The sequence below is a fragment of the Kryptolebias marmoratus genome, linkage group LG13 (assembly GCF_001649575.2).
Source record: "Kryptolebias marmoratus isolate JLee-2015 linkage group LG13, ASM164957v2, whole genome shotgun sequence".
NCBI classification, from domain to species: Eukaryota; Metazoa; Chordata; class Actinopteri; order Cyprinodontiformes; family Rivulidae; genus Kryptolebias; species Kryptolebias marmoratus.
Window position 1 is genome coordinate 21,137,029 of NC_051442.1, and position 20,899 is coordinate 21,157,927.

The 20,899-nt window shown below is 40.9% G+C and overlaps 1 protein-coding gene across 1 annotated transcript in view; it reads left to right on the forward strand.

Moving 5' to 3' along the window:
• The window catches only part of med13a (mediator complex subunit 13a), an 88,245-nt gene that overhangs the window by 7,277 nt on the left and 60,069 nt on the right, over positions 1-20,899 (forward strand). Inside the window, exons 2-3 of the mRNA XM_017433594.3 lie at positions 2,201-2,435; positions 17,318-17,486. Coding sequence (XP_017289083.1) covers positions 2,201-2,435; positions 17,318-17,486 — 404 coding nt within the window. The remainder of the gene's footprint in view (positions 1-2,200; positions 2,436-17,317; positions 17,487-20,899) is intronic.

Consider the following 20,899-nt stretch of genomic DNA (forward strand, 5'->3'; position numbering starts at 1 on the left):
GCTTCGCCTTCTAATTGCCCGTCTGCAGTGCTTACGATCTGGTTTCACAGTTAACCGTTGTTTCCACCCTCCCTTTCCATTGTGTGCACAGATGTTTCCGAGCAAGACGCAGGTGTAAAGTTGAGCTTCTCGCGCTCCAGCAGGAAAGAGCAGCCCAACTGCTGCAGCTCTGCCGTTGCACGCAGCCTCGGCTTTGTCTGAACCTCTGAGCGTCTTGTCTGCATGTGGAGCAGCTTTGGAAATCCTCAGAACATGGCGTAGATCATCGGAGGTCGCGCTGTTTGGATCACGCACACCGACAAATACTGTGGTTATTGATGAAACTTGACTATGATGCAACCCAAGCTTTTCCTGCCGTTACTCGAAACATTTCTTTTAACATTCTGTTCGTGGTGGGTAGTAAATTAAACACATGTTTTGTGGTTTTATGGTGATGCATAGAGGATATGTATTTACCCCTGACAATTCTTATGGGCCACCGGTCTTTTTTTTTCCCCACTTAAATGTTATGTCTCTATAGTGATTGCACATATAACATGCAGTTGAAAAGCTCAGATTTTTGCTATCTGATCAATGGCAGCTCACCTATAAAGCCTCTTCATCTGCTAATCAATACCATCTTGCCAATAACACTCTTTTCTTTATATTTATTGCTGAGGGGTCTCGATAACTTTGCTCAGTAAACCTTGGAGCTTCCTAAAAATAATTTCATCAATATATTTACACAGATTTCTCTAAATGTTCTACAGGTTCTCTCAGGGCAAAAATGTTAAAGTAGCATCTTCCCCTTGGTTGTTATTGACATTTTTATTTGACTCTGTACAAGTCTGATTGTGCTTTCAAACTGATAGGTCGCACGCAAATAGTCATCTACATGAATCATTCTTGTAAAGTCTGACTGGGTAATTATATACTTTTTAGAACTAATTTGAATATGTACTTTATATGATGTGAGAGCAGCTTTCTACTGCTTTAGTTATACTAACGGATAAGATTTTTTTGTGGTAGTTTCCCTAGAATTTGAAGGAGTTGATTGTAAAATAAGAACCTAGGTTGGATGTTTTTTGCTTTGTTACATTATGGGCTTGTGATGGGGTCATAAAAATAGACCAGGAAGGTTGTTATTGTTGTTCCATCTTCTGGCTTCCCTACCTGTTGTTGTCGTCCACGTTTGCTCCAGCCGACAGCACACAGGACTAATTTGACAGTCCCCGACGCCTCCACCACCATTTCTTCTTACACCACAAATCTCCCAGCTTATCCCTAGTCAGGCAAAAAGACCAGTGCTTCGCCACTACCACGGGTAATCACTTTTTTTTTACGCTCGATGCCTCTGCACTTGAGTTAAGATATCCCCTGAATTGTAATGGATTAATTGGTTGAATTTACACAGGGACGGCTCGTTAACTCTGCCCGAACCGAATAGGAGTAAACGGCTGCGTAATGAACAGTCCATGTTCCCGCAGATTATTTGAAATGCCTACGAGGATAAATGGAGGACCGGGAATGCTGGTGGAAATAGATGTTTGTGCGTGCTGCAACGTAGCCGGCGTGTGTATGTGGGCATTTGTTTAGGTAGACATGGGTAGTCTGTCGGCACTTGGTTGATAAGCAGCGGCGCGAGTCAGCAGTGGAGCCTAATGTTCCTGTTTTAACACTTAATAACCCTGCTAGTGATTTACTGCCTATGAGGCTTTTTCCTGTGGGTTTTGTTCTCGGTATAAAAGCCAGACAGCGTTTAGAGAAAGGCACCCCCCCCCCAGCACTCACCAATAATGAGGATTAAGGCAGTGAGACCATATTAACCAGCATTAGTTTTTGTCTAATGTGTGTTTTGAACATTCTGTTTTTTGTAATATTAAAAGCACCCAAAGCTCGTATACAGTCCTTTTTACAGAATCAATTAAATATCCAAATTTTTAAGGAGCCATTATATATTTGTTTACTTTTTTCCCTACCTTCCATTTCAGTCCTTATTTTCTGCCCCCTCCCCACCCCACGCGCGCGCTCACACACACACACACACACACACAGAGTAGGATGGCATGGGAAGAAATGGGGTGAACTGTCCCATCAAAGAGGATTAATAACTACCTTTAACACTGCAAAGCACACATTTTCTGTGATGTGCTGAGTAGATCCTGATCCAGCGACTCCTCGCTCTAACAGTCTCTCCCCCCCCTCCTTCTTTTCTTTGCAGGCTGACTTGACAGGGATCAAATGGAAGAGGTTTGTGTGGCAGGGTCACACCTCTGCCCCCATCCTCTTCCCGGTGACAGAGGAGGACCCCATCCTGTGCAGCTTCAGCCGCTGCCTGAAGGCCGACGTGCTGAGCGTGTGGCGGCGCAGCCAGCCGCAGGGCCGGAGGGAGCTGTGGCTCTTCTGGTGGGGCGACGACCCGAACTTCGCTGACCTCATCCACCACGAGCTTGCAGGTGAAGTCTGTTTGGCTTGTCACGTCAATTAAAAAACAACAACAAAACAAATCCATAGGTTGTTTGTTTAGCGATGTTGGTGCATCCTCTTTATGTTGTCTCTTCACTTTATGGAGGGCAGGGTCAGCTATAGAGCAATGCCCAAGGTGCTTGTAGTTTCTCTGTATGGAGGGGGGTCAATGGAGCTGTGCAGTTTGACAGAGATGGTCTTTAGGAGAATGTAATTTACCCTGCTGTTGCAAGAGCACATTGTTGCTTCAGAAAAAAAAACTATGACTATAAAATTTATCTACCTACCAATGGACCTTTCATAGATTCACCCACAGTTATACTTCTATAAAGGAATGATGGCTGTAAAAGATAAAAAGTGTAAAGCTCACATCTTGTGTATAGGAACCACTTGAACATAGATCCCAAGTCAAGATATGTTATTGATTGGGCTTTAAAAAATGATTTCAGTAGGTGATTATCAGAGGGATGCCCTGTAATTTAGAGCTACAGAAAGTGTTGGTATTAATGTAATCAGATATCTCCGTCATGCCCCCGGATTCACCTCTCTGCTGACTGATATTGTTGCCAGCCATACTGCCTGTGCCAACATCTGTAGGGCATCTCTTGCTCCTCAGAGACTCTGGGCATCACGCTGCGTTTCATCTGCCTGTGTGCTTACGACAGGGTCAACATATTTAAGTAGCTGCTGCTCCGTTGCAGATGAAGCAGCTCCTTGCGTTCCAGTTCGGAGTAAGAAAAGGCATTGCTGTGGTCACGTGTCGCTACTCTTCCGAGGATAAACAAGAAAGGAAAGCATAAGAGACTGATATAACTCGAGTGAGGAGCACAGTATGCACAAGCAGCCATGCAGAAATGAGGCAAATGCATTTACTCCCCGCTTTCTCCTTTTGGGTAACAGCAGCATTAGCGGTGGAAAATGGGAAAACGCCATCTTCATGCGCATTCCCTGCCATCTCGATGGAACTTTGACTTCTCAGTCTGAGCCAAACACGGACTGCCTGGGACTCCTCCTTCATTATGGGACATTGTGCCTGAAGTGGGCAGCTTGCTTGAATGGGAGCTGAAGGCTACGATGGGCAGCTCGTTCAAGCCTAACGGGCCCTGGTAATAACCTGAAGCGGTTCGCTCGGGTCCCTCTGATGGAGTGTGCTACATTTCAAGCAGACGGAGGGCGTTATGGGAATTGTTAGAGATGCTGCTATATTCTCATGTCAGCTTTTGCTGTTTCAGGTGATACAGTTTAGCTAATTGACCCTACTGCATTTCAGCACAAAACAATATTCTCTTTTTTTATGCAGTGCTCCTTGAAATTATGAAAGAACTCTCTGATGCCTTCTATTCTCTGTGCAAATGATCGTAACATGTCACAGAGTCCATGTTTTTCAGATCCTGTGCTCCTTATGTTTAACTCTTTCAGTGTGAACAGATTATAATCTGTTTTTAGATGCATTGCGGACATGGAAGATTCTAAACTGATTTGCAAATGTCAAAAAATCAGTTTTGTTGAATGTAATCTGTATTGCTACTTTAAGCTTTAAGAGAGTCAGCAGAGTAGATTCTGTGCTGGGCTGTTTGTCCCAGATGAGCCACCGTAGCTGCTGTAGTTAAAACAAGTTTCAGTGTGTTTTCATGACTGGACGGTCTTAAGTAATGTCTTTGAAATGTTTGATTTGTGTATAAATTTGAAGCGCAAACAAAATGCTAATCATGTTAGCTTTTCTATAATGTTTTCAGTGTTAACTTAGCATCTATGCTAATTGATGGTCAGAAGCCTGTGATTAATAGTTTTTTTAGCATATGTTGTAAACTCTTTATTGCGCAAGAAAATAAATAAACAGCATTTATAAAAAATAAGCCATGATGATTTCAGTTTATAAATTTGTATTTGTGTCTAGAGTTCAGTGTTTTGGACAAACATCAAAAGCTTACCAACTGCCTCCTGGTGTTTATTCACAAACCTGTTAATTGCAGGCAATAAAAAAAGCATCTAAAATCATTTTGTAATCATATTGCAGCCCTCCAAATCATAATAGAATTGTGCCTCAAGATTCCCACCCCTACTGAATGGGTCTTTAATTGTTGGTGTTGTGTGTGACACTGCCATTGTAGTGAACCAAAACAACCCTCCCTTGTATCCCCTTCTCCTAATATAACAGTACACTTGTTATGAGCCAGTAGCTGACCGTATTTAAGTCGAAAGAGAATTGTTCTTAGAACCTGTTAGCTTTTGACCCTAGTTATTCTGAACTTTGGTCAGGGACCAGCGTACACCCTGTTGTTCTTCCTCCTGACACAGATGAAAGATTGACAGAACCCATCTAGACCATTTTTACCCGAGTTTTGTAACCCATGTGCTCAAGTAATGGTTTAATGCAACTAGCCCATCCCAGTAGCTTTTAATACTGTTCCTGGAGTTTTATTTATTTATTTATTTTGAGGGTTGGGGTGCTGCTAAGTATAATATCCTAATAATGCTGATAGGATAGTAAATGATTTGTGTTCTGAGCACCAAAATGGATGACCACTGATCTCGCAGTGTTTACTCGAAAAGGGAAGGATGAGGATTTTTAGCTGTTTGTCGATGGTCCTTGGTGCTTTGCCTGAAAAGTGCAAGTTGATAAACACCAGCTAACTTTGGGTCCTGGTCAACTATGGATGTCTTTCAACAACCACGCACACGTTCTGCTACTTGCTTGGGTTTTAGTGTGACTTTGGTCCTAGCCTTTTAGGGATTTCAAAGAGCTTTCTTTTCTTTTTCTGCTCTTCAGCCTCGTTTTTGTGTTTAGGGCAGTGTTGGCGGTAAACATGAAAATCCACCCTTATCCTTTCATTTCGGCAGCTGAAATGGCGCTTCGCTCATTCCCCACATCCCCTTTCCACCCTCATTAGATTAGCAGCCTGTGAAAGTCTTTTAATTTTGAGCAAGTGCCATTTGTGCGTACCAGTGTGCCAGTAATCCCCTCTCTCTAGGGAGACGAGGGGAGAAGGAGTGAGATGGGAGTAGTGAAGGGCGGAAAACTTGAGGGATCTTTTAACGTCAAACCCTTAATCACCATTGAAGGAATGCGAGGGGAACAAACCACCATGCCTTTTTCTTCTTTTTTTTTCTGTGATGTCGGACAACCCGCCCTGCTCGCGCTAACACAACCAGAAAACCAATTCTAATCTTCCTCTGGCCATGCACAGAAATTACTCCCAACGAGCAAAAGCCATCGCTGAATTAAACAGCTTGCCTCCCCCATCTCAGCTGTTGAGTAAAGGCATGTATTCTTATGCAAATGATCTGCTCATCGCCCTCTTCACTGCAAAGACTCCTGACCAGGGGCATGCAACAAGAAAGATGAATGGCTGCTTCTTTTTTTTTTCTCCATGGACATAATTTAAAAAAAATATATATATATCACTGAAATTGCTCATGGATATTCATCTGTGAGAGTATTTATTACAAGAATTTTTTTAAAAGTTCTTTTGAACTTGTCCTTCTTTTCTTTCCTGCCCTTCAAGTCCAGGAGCATCTTCTGCTGCTGTCTCTGACACAATTGTTTTCTACAGCCGATTATCACGCTTGATTGGTGGGCTCCATATCCAAATCATTCTTTGCATTTCTTTTTATATTTCAGTCAGTATTTCCGTCAGTTTAATGGCAGTGTGTACATTAGAACTAGTACCTCACTGGGCTGCGACCAGCTGGTGTCTAGTCGGCGAACAACTTTTGGAAGGGAGTCTCCAAAATGTCTCGAAATGTTGGTCAAGTCTGATCCCCCTCACTTACCTGACGCCTCTTATAAACATAAAACCAACCTGTAGTGGTTCATGCTTATCACACATGCTTCATTCATCCTGTCCTCCTGCAGGGTGAATTAATATAACACAACATGCATCAGCGCAACGACGGTTTAAAAGCAGAGAAAGCATCTTTACAGGTGCTAATCTCAGCTGGTGTTTTTCATGTTTTTGCTGAAAAATAGCCGTGCTCACAGAGTTGAATTAAAGTTTACTTTACCTCATGTCTTGCAGCTGAAAAACTAATGAAACCTAAGCTTTGGGAACAGAAATCTCTCCTGCTACTAATTTTGCTAGCTGGGACTAGCTGCTTATTTCCAATGGATCAACATGGAGGGCTGATGCTTATATTCTGACAGTAAAGCTGAGCTTACCCTCAACCATAGTTTCCACTTTTACTTTGAGCTTTTTTTGTTGTTGTTCTTGTTTTGTGAGTGAATAGGCAGCAGTAGGTGTTGGGGGAGAAAAGAAAGCACACAGATTGGTGTGTCACTATCAAGTGCTAGTGTTTTTAAAATGGGGTGGTGGTGGTAATATTCTTCAGATCTGCCCATTTTAACTAGACTTCAACTATTTGAAAATCACTGCCTTCATAGCCCAGTGAGATACTACCAGTTCCAAAACTCAGTATCGAGTAGTTTTGGAATTGGGTGTCATGTTTTCCGTGTGTCCTTACCTATGTGTGCTTTGAAGTAGTAAAGCTGAGAGATTATATGGGAAAGGTCAAAAGGAAGAGACAGGTTATCATTGTGCCATCTCTGCTGCGGTCATTGGAGTCCCCACGTGTATTTATAACCGGGTGTTCGAGTCAGTGTCTGGAGAGTTGCCAGAGGAATGTTAGAGGAGGTGGACGAAGACTGCATTTAAGATGCCCATCTCCTCCTCCACCACTTTGATGAGCATTGTTTGAGATTCTCGCAGCGATGGAGGAAAAGCGAAGCTAATTTTAGCAGCACCACGTGAGCTTGTTTTGACATCATCTGACATTCGTTACCAGGTTTGCCAGTGTGCAGAAAGATCGTGGAGTTTCTCCAGCATTGTCCGTTTCACTCTTTTTTTTTTTTTTTTAAGCTTAATTTGTGTTATGACCTTTCTTTGTGCATTTGAATCAAGGGTGAAATAAAAGCAGTCCTCTCTTGCACCTCAAGGCAGAACATCAAGTTCCAAAGGGCATATTTCAGTAGTCTGTAAGGAGTATGTTAGCTGAAAGTTTCACTTTCTTACAGGTCAGCCTGGTTTTTTTCTGTTCTTTGAAGGTCTTTCAACTTAAAAAAAATACTGAACTGCTTTCATGTCAGCAAGAAAAGCTGTTTGAAGCTCTGCTTGTAGCGTAGATGTTTGTTGACAAGAAATATAGTAGGATATATAGTAACTAAGACCATAACTAATCCCCAGTGCACTAACAGGACAAGGCTTTAGTTTTTGAGGCACGTGGTTATGTCCAGTTTTTCCTTTTTTTCATCTTGCCTTTACCTTCTGTTTCTAGAAAGGGAAGCACCTTTTGAGTCTGAAATGAAACCGCATATATTTAACCAAATTAGTTTAGAAAGACAAATCACACCAAGTTTTTGTCTTTGGTTGAAAGCAGAAACTGTCCTTTGGAAATTATTAAGTTTTGCTAATTTGTATCTTGTATGGTACGCTGATGCACTTTTGAAACAAGCCTTAGGAGACCAATCCAAGTAGTTGGGATTTTTAAAGCATTAGCTTTCTAAAATTTGGTTTATCATCACTTGCTGCCGAAGGCAAAGCAGCAATAATGTTTTTGCCCATGTCTGTGTGTGTGTGTGTTTGTTTGTCTGTAGCATTAGCAAATTATCCCATGTACCACTGGCCTGATTTTACTGAAACTCCCATAAGGCAATCATTGGGTGTACATCTCCAACTAAAGAACTTTTGGAGTGGAACAAATGAAATTTGAAAGTTTGATTTTTGCTCCAAACGATCACAAAAACAGGTTAATCAACAATAAAAGGTTGACTATTGTTAAAAATATTCTGCTGTATTCCACTTTGCGAGTGAACTTTCGTCTCGTCTTACCTTCTAAATGAGCTGCGGCAGCTCCCTTCCAGTCTGTGTGTCTGAGAGGGGCGTAGATCACAGACAGATGACTCTGTTGCTCAGAAATGACAAATTTAAGACTAAACACTCAGAACAAAACATTAAATTTCTGAACAATGCGTGTGATTTGGGAGAACACCTTTCCCTTAAGTTGGCTCGATATTTAATAACTGGGACCGCTCAACTAAACACGTGAAAACTCAGTAAGATTAAATCAGGCAAAAGAGAGCTGTGGAATCAGATATTCTGCTGTGAAAATATTGAAACTACAGCCGTTTAGGTGAGATGTTTTCAAGACATTATAGCCTCAATTAAAGTCTGCTAACTCTGCGTTGAAGCAGCTGAAAGCTGTCCAACTGAACTTTAGAGGGAAAATAAGCTGCTGTCAACTCAACAACAGATACCACAGTGGAGCGCCACCATTATCATCATCATCTTCATCAGTGAGGCAAACAGCACATCATTGACAGCACATCGGTGCAGTTTTCTCCCAAAAGACGGGGGGCAGTACGCTACGTAACCAGTGGAAATACGGTAAAAAGAGAGCAGATGGTTTCACTTTAAATACGGTTGCACGTATTCAGGATGAAGAACTGTTGTGTTTCTGGCTGTGATACAGAGAGGATGTTTAAACTTAAAGCATTCAGTTTGACTTTTATTGATTTATTTGCTTTAGTTGTGATTCGCCCATCATAGGACTAATATTTCTTCCCTCTGTGGTCTAAAAACACTCCTTTTTATCGGCTGCAGCAGTGATCTCCTTCCATGAGTTTTGAACCATTTGATTATCTCTGTGATCTCTCATAGAAGGATCATATAAATGCTGATACAGGAGAACCAGCTCTGGTAGAGCACCAAAATCATCCATTTCGAACGGAGCGCAGCGCGCAGTCCGCCCCAATTTACAAAAGGTGCACGGCGAAACACCGCGCGGGAGCTTCAGACAGGGGCGGGGACAACGCGATTGTGTCACTGTTGGCACGCGCATCCTTGTGCGGTGAGGTAATAATTCAGGCCCATAATACACTGGGGGAAACCCTTATATATTCTAATATATATATATATATATATATATATATATATATATATATATATATATATATATATATATATATAAATTTTTATTGTCAGTTATTTTGAGTAAATGTTAAAAAAAAGGTATGAAGGAAAATTTCACCTTCAAGGCAAATTGTTCTTTAAACACAAAAGATGCAACCTGCTTCCAAATTCAACAAATGATTGTATTCAATAATCATGATTACAGTATTGACTATAAGAACCGATTTTTTTTTTCCATAACATATCAGGTCTTTATTAATCCCATTAAAGATGGCTGCCACAGCTAAGGGACTTTATCAAACACAAAAAAAGACTTTGCCTTAATTACCTTTACTGATATTGAGCTAAAATTTAGAGTGGTAGTAGCTGGGAGTCATTCCAAACACATATTCTGAGCCCTAACTGATCATACAAGATCTGTTTGGAGTCAACTCTCGTCTGTTAGCAAAATTTGTCCTGAACCACTGGATGGATTTTAATAAAACTTGCAGAATATGGTCATTAGATGCACATGCACAACTGATTAACTTTGAACACAGGATTTATGGCAGATTACCACGTTCTCTGAGGGCTAACATCTTGCAAGAGCTCACAATGTTGCGTGAGGTTGCGCGTAACATCATTTACAAGATTTGACCAAAATGGCTGTCTCCTTTTTAGCACAACATAATTTTAGTTTAAAAAAATCAGGCAAGATGATTGTTTTCATCAGCTTGAAGCCCCATCTTTGTGCGTAAGAATTTCAACATGTTTGGAGTTTTTTGTACCCCACGTTTTCTGACCCTCTCTTTCTTTTTGCAAAGTTAAAACCCAGGGGGGTATTTTGACTGTAGCAGTCAAAATCTTAAAGTAAAATGTCAGGCATCTGGTTTGTGAACGTCTGACTCAGCACTTGCCATCCCTTTTTACAGATTGTGACGACATATGTGCTCTCTGCGAACACTGGCAGAAGCGATGACACACGACGTCGTCTGTGATACAGATTCAGCCCTGCGATGATGTAATGCGCGTTGCAAGCCCAGCGACTGCCCTAGGCAAGGATTCAGAAAGGCGAAATGCCACTCACTCCTTACGATTTCCAAATGTTATTGACTTGGACGACCTGTGAAAGGCGAACTGGATTTTTGAATTCTCTAAACACAAGCTGTCAACGCGAACAAAGTGTGTCTTTAAGGTTCTGTTTGTCCTCCTCCTCTGTTCTTGTAAGACTGCGGATGTGTAACAAAAACCATTAGATACACTTAGTTAACCTTAGCTCAGGAATGGTTGTGCTTTCTTTCTTTATTTTTTTTCTTCTTTCCCCTTTTCTTCAAAAATGGTTGAATTACACACAGGAGTTTCCAGAGATTGATGAGTTGATAAACCCATACCAGCTCTGGGGAGGGGGGGAAAAAGTGGAGGAGACCAATGGCTTTTGTGCTTGGGGATCAATTTTCCAGGGCTAATCTCCTGCCCGTGAACCACCCTCGGCTTTCCTCTGTTCCTCCTGCTCCATCTCCCTCTCCCGCTCGCGCTGATGAATCTCCATTGGCTGGCACAGTGCTGAGACTCGGCCATGCATGCAGCTCTGGCCCATGGGTGCAGTCTCCGTCTCCCCTCTCATATCTCTTTCTTCCTCTCTTTTGCTGCCCCCCCACCCCCATGCTGAGGAAGTATTCTTCAATTAGTAATGGAGACTTCACAGAGAGTCCTTGCTTTTTTTTTTTTTTCCTCTCCCCCCCCTTTTGCAGATAAGTAAGAATAGAGGGATGAAGTGGAGGAGAGCAGAAAACCTTTTGGCCAGTCCCCCTGAGCACAGTTGATCACAAGGCATTAATCTTTCTGTTTAATGACTGACTGCTGCTCTAATTGCTTATACACAGATGAGAAACTGTAGAGGGAGACACTATATTTTTTTCTCGCGCAGCTTTTATTTATTTATTTTATTTTTTTTTAGACATTTCTTTTGTTTAGTTTCGATGAAAATAAAACATCCTCCCAGCACGCTTTGAATTTGTTTCGTAAGGTTACGGCCAAGGTGTTTGTTGTGCGTCCAGCCTGTAGATGTGAGTATTCTTTACAGAGCTGCTGTGCCCGAGCGTTTTTTTTAATTATTTTTTTTCTTTATAAAGGTCAACTCATCTGGGTTGGCTTCACAGGAGGCAGGAACATGAAAGTGTCCCGGCCATCACCTGAGCCCATAAATCTTTGTCTAAACGAGGCCACTCATCTCTCACCCCTCGCGTTTGCCCACTTCCCGCCTCCCTAAGATCTGTGAGCGAGCTGGATTTTTAGACGTTCACAAGAGAAGCGCGTTTTTTGCTTCTTTGCACCCTTAGCCGTGACCCCGCTGCAGTCCTTGAAAGGATGGAGCGGCATCCCCTTTACAGAGCCAACCAGGCACGCTGCTCTGTTAAATCAATAATATGATATTTATTATTTTTATCTTATCTGAGGGAAAAGTAAGTCCTTATTCGGGCAAACCTCATGAGCGGCTGCATGTTTACATGCTTGATGCGGATTACCGTTAATGCGAGCTAAGGCTTCTGTTCTTGCTTTTCTCCCAGAGTAGGCTAATGGCTGTTACTCAGGGACTCGAGGCAGACGAGTGTAATAAGGTCATCAAACGTGTTCAAGGGATTCAAGATTTTTAAGTGTTTTAGAGTTAATGTTGCTCCTTTTCCTTCTGAAACCAGCCTGCAGTTCTTCGGCTGTGGTTGGAGCAGAGACATGTCATTTACAAGCCAAAATAAAACACCACCACCAGTCCAATTTGCCCCGCAGTCACACCTACCTTGGATGATTGACTTTCTTTATTTTTTTCACCTTTTTTCAATATAATTTTTACGGGTATTGATCTTTCTAACGAGTGTTGTTTTATTTATGGGGAAAACAAAAGCTCGCTCTTAACTGCAGCATCACTTGTGTCGGTCTGAAGTGGAGAGGGGCCTCGCAGTCAACACGAGGTCGTTAGGAACACTTGATGCAAACCAGACGCCTGTTTCAGGGCTTCTTGTTGCTGCAGGGAAGGGGGCGGCCCAGGGTGTAACAGGCGACTGGGAGGGCCACATACGAGACAGATGTGGTCTTGGCCGGGAATAGAGGTTGATGTAGGGAGGTTCCTGCCAGGTTCCACAGGGGGAGCCACACAGGCCTGCAGAAGTGCTGAAGGTTTAACTCGATGCCTATCCTGTCGGATGAGTCATGCTTCCCCTTTTGTCGAATGTTATCAGATGCATTGTCTTTTTTTTTTTTTTTTTAAACCAAGAGAATTTGTCCTCTCCTTTTTCACAACGCATCATGAGGGCCCCCAGGAGGCTAACTTTCTTTGCTTGTTGACTTTTTGCCCTTCTGCCTGCCATGTGTCTCAGGCTGGCCACACCAGCTGTTAAATCACTTAACATGAGCTTAGTTTTAAAAAAGAGGGGGGAAAAAAAAAGGTCCTGACTCCACGATTGATCTGTTCACAGGCCCAGTTTTCGGCAAAGTTAAATGGCTTTATACTGTTTTTTTTTTTTTTTGCCGTTGCTGTAAATATTTAATGGGAAATTGCGGTTTTCCTTCTTTTTTCCTGCCTTTGTCCTGCTTGTCTGTGTTCTCACTCATATCCCTCGTGATATGTTTGCACCTGATGAATTGGTTTCTTTCAAAATTGTTGATAATGTAGCTCGTATTTCTTGGCAGCCAACCTGGGGTTTGTTTTTCTTTTGTAGTTGGACGTAATGCTTTAATGGCCACCTTTTAAGCTGTTGTGTCACCTAAAAGTGCAGGATTTGAAAATGGCTTTGGCGAGGCTGTGGATATATCGCTTCTTTTTCTCCGTGTCCACTTAAACAAGCCTTTTCTACCTGCCAAGATGGCACAGGGCCTGTGGAGCCTCGCTAATTCAGAGAGGATAACTAGGGCAATTTTCTCTGTTTTAGGATGTCAAAGTAAAAGAAAAACAATTTGGTTATTCAGCGGTGCTCCTAAAGATTTTGCTTCTTGTTCTGTTTAATTTTATTAATCTTCTCCATAGCGTAAAAAAACAAAACTGCTGAGTTTCAAATGGTTTCCTGGATATTGAGGTTATTTTAACACTAATTGTCACCAAGCTGCACATTACAGCAGCAGTGTTTTCATAATAAATCAATAAAATCTGTATTGTTTCCCACCTGACAGCGGGTCTCAGTCTTATTTATGCTCCTGCCTCATGCAGGGACGACACACTTGAAGATGTTTGCTGCAGACTTCACTGAAAGGAGCTTAAGTGCTGTAAGATGTGAGCAGTCTAATGAGATTAGACCTGCATTCAGGCCAGCGCAGAATGTGATTCAGAAAGCAAGTCTGATACGGCTCTAATGGCACACTTCTTTATCCCAAGCAGCGAGGCCGAGTTTGTTGCATGATTTGTTTCACTTCAGTGTGATGTAGGAAATAACTGAAGTCCTGTAAACTTAACAGAGCATACAGAAATTCATTTGATTGTATTTTTTTTTTCCCTGTCTGAAAAATAAACTGTTTGTTTGTTTGCTAAACTGTGCTGTAGATGTGTGTAAGGTTACAAAGGGGTGGGAATTTTCCAATAAGTTTTCAGTGGGTAGTTACGCTGGGGAAGTTTGGAAATATTTAAAATTGGAAACTGTCTATGGATATTATGGGAATTTGTGGGAATTATCTGGAAATGGATGGTAATTTAAACAAACTGTAAAAAACAGGAATAAACCCCAAACATTTTGTTTTGTCAAAGGCAGATAATGTCGGCGTTGGATGATGGGATCAATACTGGAGTTCCAGAAGTACAGTTCTGCGGCGGAGTAGGCAGGAAGTGTCAGCATCAAATGTAAACATTGAATGAAACAAGTGTGTTAGACAGTAATTCAGTTGACTCTGATTGCACAACAACTTTAAAATCAGTACACACATTCTAACATGTGTAGCATCCAGATTTATTTCCATAAATGCAACATAAATGCTGCGTGTCACGTCACAACTTCTGTGCATGAGTCACTTCAGGACCACAGACTGTTCACACTGGAGTCTGATGAGTTTGCATTACAGGGTTTCCCCCAGAAAAGAGACTAAGCCCGGTGGTCGGTGGCTGACCGCGGGCCGATCGGGATTTAGTAAAAAAAATGACAGGAAAGTTGAAAATATGGCTATTTATTATGTGATATTGTAAGATATTTGTGTCAAATATTTACACAACTACAGTTTTACAGAAAGGTACTTTTGAAATACTGTTTTGAACAAAAATTCAATTAAAATAAATACAAATTGTTTGCACCTAATTTGAATCCTAATGTCAATCACATTAGAAATAAATTAAATTAACATAAATGAAAAAGCAGCCTAAGAGAACAACATTTTACATTTCTCCACCTGTTGTTGTTGTAATCCTTTTCTAAATTCACATACACAACTCTGAACAAAAATGTTATTTTATTTCACGTTTTTTTGTCATTGCGTTCACATAAAAAGAAAAATCAATAAATTGCTTATCTCAAAAAAAAAAATTGAAAGATCCAAATGTATTTACAGATTGTGTCAAATTCTGTATTCACACATTTTTAGATTATTTTGGCTTTTTCTGTCAGTTTATCTGCATAATTTCAGTAAACTGCATTTAATTGAACACTAAGCTAAACTTTTACACATTGCAATTTACATTTGTCCCTACAAAGAAATCTAAAATATATTTTTCCCAACTATATTTAAACGCCTGTCAAGGGCCAGCCTCTAATGTTTTAAATTCCACGTGTATTCCCATGAATATGAATTCATGTTAACGCCCGTAGATTGTTGTCAATTGCCATGGGAAGTTTCCAACTTTGAAAATTCAAAAGTTATGCAACCCTAGATGTGTGTAGGAATGCCTGGTTTCAGACAACATGCTTTTGCAACAAATAATAGCGTCGGTGGTCGGTGGGTTACCGTGTGAGTATTTAGCCACCCAGGTACCCTTGCTAACATGGTGCCTGTTTTCAGCTGCATCACCTGAGAAGTTCTGCTCATGCAACGAGGCCGAAACTGTCCGGGATGCAAAGACGGCAGCATCAAACATGGGAGTGTTTGTCACATTAGATATGTTATCACATCAGCTGCTTTCATGAAAATCCTCATTTCTACTTCTGTTTGTTTTATACCGACTGTTTGCAAATTCTCCAGTGGCTTAATTTAACAATAAAATAAAGCTACTTCTTCTTGCTCTTATTATTCACAGAAAAAAGAAGGATTCTTATTGAACCATTAATTCTCTGTCCTGTCTTGAACCCTCACGTTTTGACCTGAAACCTCTGCAGCCTAAAAACAGGCAGCAGCAGGTTTCTGCTCTTTGTTTCAGTGAGCACACTTTTGTTGTCATTTACATAACATCTTCTCATAATGTCACATTTGACTTGATCATTTGCATTTCAGGAAATGTTTAAAAAAAAAAAAAAGAAAAAAAATCCCGGCGTCCTGAACATCACAGTCGGCAGATTAAAAGGAGTTTAATTTTCCTAATTCTTCTATAAGGAGTCATCTAAAGTGAAAATTACTCTAGTGTTTTAATTGAAAATATAGTAAATGCTAACAACTACTGCTGTGTAAGGCTGCTACTAATGACTATTTTTATTTTAACTAATTGATCCAAATGACTCATTTTATTAAAAAAATCAAAATTGGCAATTCTAGTTTATTTTATTTTTAACACTTGACTTCGGCGTTTGCAGTATTTCACAAATAAAAATGTGAACAAAGACTTAAAGCAAATGAAAACACAAAATATATGGTTGCAGTTCCAACTTGATGACAAATAATATGACAACAACATGACAAGGAATAAAAATTAAGCTCTTATTTTTTATGACTTTAATAAGTCTGAATATTCAGCATGCTCTAAGGTTAGTGCCGGATTTAAAAACCGCAGCAAACTTTAGAGAGATCCATCTATTACACAAATTCAGTCCTTTTGAAGAAGAAAAACAAATCCATCATGACTATTTAATATGGAATAAAGGAGACTGGAACATTGCCAAATGTTCTTATAACTTAGCTTACATTCTGACATCATGCTTGTGGCTTGTGTTTATTATTTGAATATATTATAAATGAATTTGTACAATTTAAATGGCATTAATTTAACTATTAACATTTTTCAATACATCTAAAAAAAGTTTACAATGGGCAGAAGTAAAAATCAGCACATTAGCACCCAGCAGGTGCTGTGTCCACATCTGTTTCCACACCTACAGATAGAAGATTTGCAGCAGTCAGGTGGTGTTGCTCTGCTACAATGATCAAAAACGGCTCAAAGCGAGTCTGAGGTTTTACCTGAAGTACCATTGCTTAAAACCGATAAAAAATTGTAGCCGACTTGGAACTCAGCTGATTGCATGGAGTGCATGGAAGCGGTGTGGAGAAAAAACTGTTGGTGTTGCGCTTGAGAGGTTTACGAAATTAAAAGATAAATTCATAGAAATTGTTTCTGCAAAAATATTGACATCTGCGAATTATCGTCACCAATATCATCGATTGTGCCGACCATCCACAGCAGCCCTACAGCTATGGTAATCAGCTGCTCAGTTATTTACAGAAATATATCTATCAAATGTAGGCATGTATAATGTAGCAGTGTTTGGTGGAAAAGTTTGACGAGTTTCATCTTTTTATGTGTCACTTTTGAATTTAAACGGGGTAATGCGGGGTTATAAACTCGTACTACGTCTTGATACAATACAAATGTGACAATAGGCTTCAGATGACAGTTGGCACTCCCGTATGTCGTCTTGTAAACACTGATGAATAGCCTCATTAGTGCCATCTGATCAAGTGCAAGGCTGTTCTCTGCCGTGCTTCTCCTCACAGCAGCAACATTCGGCTCGTTCTCGCTGCTCCCAAAGCCTCAACATCGTTTGGCCAGTCAGAGTTCTCGTTAGTGTGTTTAATAAAGGTCCCGAAAACTTTCAAAGCTTTAACTCTCTGCTCACACATTTGACCCAGTCTCCTTTTTGTTTCTCCCTCTCTAGACGATTATAACGATCAGTGGGAGAACGGCCTTTCCTACGAGTGTCGCACTCTGCTGTTCAAAGCGATCCACAACTTGCTGGAGCGCTGCCTCATGAATCGCAGCTTTGTTCGCATCGGCAAGTGGTTCGTCAAGCCCTACGAGAAGCATGAGAAGCCCATCAACAAGAGGTACAGTGGAACGGCTGTCGTTCGGATTTTCCTCTTTTTACTTGTGCTGTATGTGTTGTCAAACTGTGATGTAGGGGCCTGAGCAGCACCGGTTGAAGCGCAGGCCCTGTAGGTCCTGTTTCTGTCCTGTTCAGTGTGCGGCCTGTTTAAAGCAACACTTTCAGTTCAGGGGTTCTGTTCTCACCAGACGTTTGACAGAAATAATTACTTTATGACTGCTGTGGTTTTAAGGCAGGTCATAAATACCAAATGTAAGGCATTTCCTGTTCTTTTTTGCAATAAACACTAAATTTATTTAGTCATATTTACATATTTAGACACAGACAGTTGTTGGTGTAACAAACATGACATGCTGCTGAAGAACTTTCTTTCATTTAACTCCAAATCAAACCGTGATCTGATCGCAGATTCTCTCGTCAAACACGAGATGGGCAACATCAGTGGCTGCGCTAATGTGTTCAGGCATCACCTTTCAGGTTCAGATGGTATCCATGTTGATATGGATCTTTTTCAAGCTTCCAGTCAGATATAAAATTGAAGGAGAAAGACAAAGTAAATGATGATAGTTCTCACATGTATCTCTGTGAGAATGAATGTGAGCCTGCCAAGTGCGTTCTGTTTGTGAAAAACATACTGAAAATTATTGAACAGATCTAATTTAGTAAGCGTATTTAAAAAAACTAAATATATTTTAAAAAGTTAGCACTTTTAATCAAGATGTATTAGTACTAGCAGTAACATATGTATTAGGTATCAGTTTTGCAACGAAGCCTTTTGCTTCAGCTGAGGCCTTTTCCACACGGCTGAATGTGAGATAAGAAGTTTCTAGTCCTTTCTAAACCCTTTGTTCTTATGAAACTGCATTATTCTCACAACGTGCCGCTTTGCCAAATAAGTTTATGCAACAGCTAACAGGCTGTATCCATTGTGTTCAACACAACGGCTGCTGATGGGAGCAGTTGTAAATTGTTTAGAGAGCAGCATCTTCAGCTTGAGTGTTTTCTCTGCTCTGTTCGGCTCAGATGCTGTGGAAAAAAAAACACATCTGAAGAAAGCCATACTTCTCTGTGTACAATAATACTTATTTCATTAGTGACACAAATGATCTGAGTCCTCCTCAACCATTTAGTTTGTGTCAAATTAATTAGGCCACCTCTACACTACTCCAGATATTTTAAAGGGGAAATGAAATAAAATACCATATTTTCAGCACCGGATTGTAAGGCGCACGCTAAAACATACGGTCTACAAAAAAAAACAAGGTCACGGAAGCAAAACTATGACTTTGGTTGAACTTTATTCTACTATGTAACAATTATTTTACATATTTTTTATCATTCTTCTTCCACAAATCCATCAAAGTCCTCATCTTCTGTCTGAATTGAACAGCTGGGTAATTCTGCCATCAGACATGCTATGTTCCCTCTCATCATTGTTAGAGTCGGTCTCGTTATCAGGAGGCTGTTCAGCAATGATACCTTAGCCCAGGCATCCACAATCCATTCGCATATGATGGCGTAACTCACTCGGCGCTTCCCCCTCGTCTTAGTAAATGTGTGTTCGCCGTCGTTCATCCATCTCCCACTCGCAACGTCACTTTGAACGCCCTGTTTACACCAACGTCCAGCGGTTGGAGTTCTTTTTTAATCCTCCCGGTATGATGGCAAGCGCTGAATTATTATTATATTACATGATGTTGTCTGATTGGTTTATCGCTGCCAGCGTACGTACCGGTACTATATGTTACCGTACGTCCCGGTGTCACGGACAGATTTTGGAATTCAGTGCACACATAAGGCGCACCGGATTATAAGGCGCACCGCCGATTTTTGAGAAAATTTAAGGCTTTTAGGTGCGCCTTATAGACCGGAAAATACGGTATCAAAATAAGAAGTTTTCATTGTTTTGTTCTTTTAGTTAAACACCATCATAAAACACGCCAGTGGTCTGTTTCTGTGAATTAAAACAATAATGACAGTTTTTTTTGTTTGTTTGTGTTTTTTTTAGAGTTCTTAGAGTTTTTGTGTCAAAATCCTGAAGTGAAGTGATTGTGTGTGTGGTGTCTCCTTGGTTGGTGAGGTGGGGCCAGCTGTGGCAGACCCCTGTAGGACACTGAGGAGGTTACTGTCACAGTGTTTATCAAGGGAAATGAAGGCAGAAGAAGAAGAAGCAAGTTTTGTTAATAAAAGTACCAGTTTGAAACACATCTTTTGTTTTTGCTCTGGTGGCGATGAGAGGCGGTGGTTCTTCTATTGAAGGTTTGTATCTCAGGTGCTCCTCTTCAAAGTGTTACCTCTACAGTCAGTCAGCAGACTTTGGGTTGTAATTTTCACCAGCAGCTTAACTAACCACATCCATCAGATGTTCTTGTTCTTGGGGAAGCTGAAGAATGACTCAGCTGTTGTAGTTTTAGGTCGGTTTACACGATTATTTGCAACGCACTGAACCATTTCACCCCCACTGTCATTTACTGCCTTGTTGGCGTTCCTTTGTTTGGCTCTCGATACGTCACGCTTCAGAGTGATCACGGAAAATACCAAAGAAACCCTATCTTTTATTATGAATTTTAAATTAGTGTAAAATTTTTTTAAATGCACCGTTTATAACTTTGTTTTGATTTGTTAGCTTCAAAACACTTTTCATTTTCCCTTTAAATACTGAAAATTTCCATTGCATTCGTATATCTCTCACCCACACACAAATGGAGTTTTCATGGGGAAAGAAAAGCAACAAACAAAAGAGCAGATTTTTAAAAACTGTTTTCGGTGGATCAGTGTAAACTGGAAAACAGAGCTTCTTGGAAACAACGATGTAGCAGCCTTTTTGTGCACCTGCACACCATCACTTTGTGCCCTAGAAACCAAAACAACACACTGGAGAGGGGTTTTCTTTTTTTATTTCTGTATTTATCCTGATCCTGTCACCAATAAACTTTGATGGTGTGCTAAAAAGGCTGGTAAAGGTGCTATCTCACTGGGCTGTGACAGCATTCACGAGGGGCTCGCAATTTTCCTTACGTGAATAGCTTGAGTTTTGAACATGTTAGAACAAATTTTCTCTCAAAATAGTTAGAGGTGACACGGGCATCTCGAGCCCCTCTTGAACCCACCCGAATTTTATCATAAACGTCACCGATTCTGTTCATAACGTTTATGGACAGAATTTCTAGGCGCAGCCAAGGTGTTGAGGGGATCCGTTTTGGTGGCCTTAGGATCGCATCTCTGCTTTTTGCAGATGATGTGGTCCTATTGGCTTCATCAGACCGTGATCTACAGCTCTCACTGGAGCGGTTCGCAGCCGAGTGTGAAACGGCCGGGATAAGGATCAGTGCCTCCAAATCCGAGGCCATGGTCTTGAGCCGGAAAAGGGTAGAGTGCCTTCTCCGGGTCGGGGAAGATGTCCTGCCCCAAGTG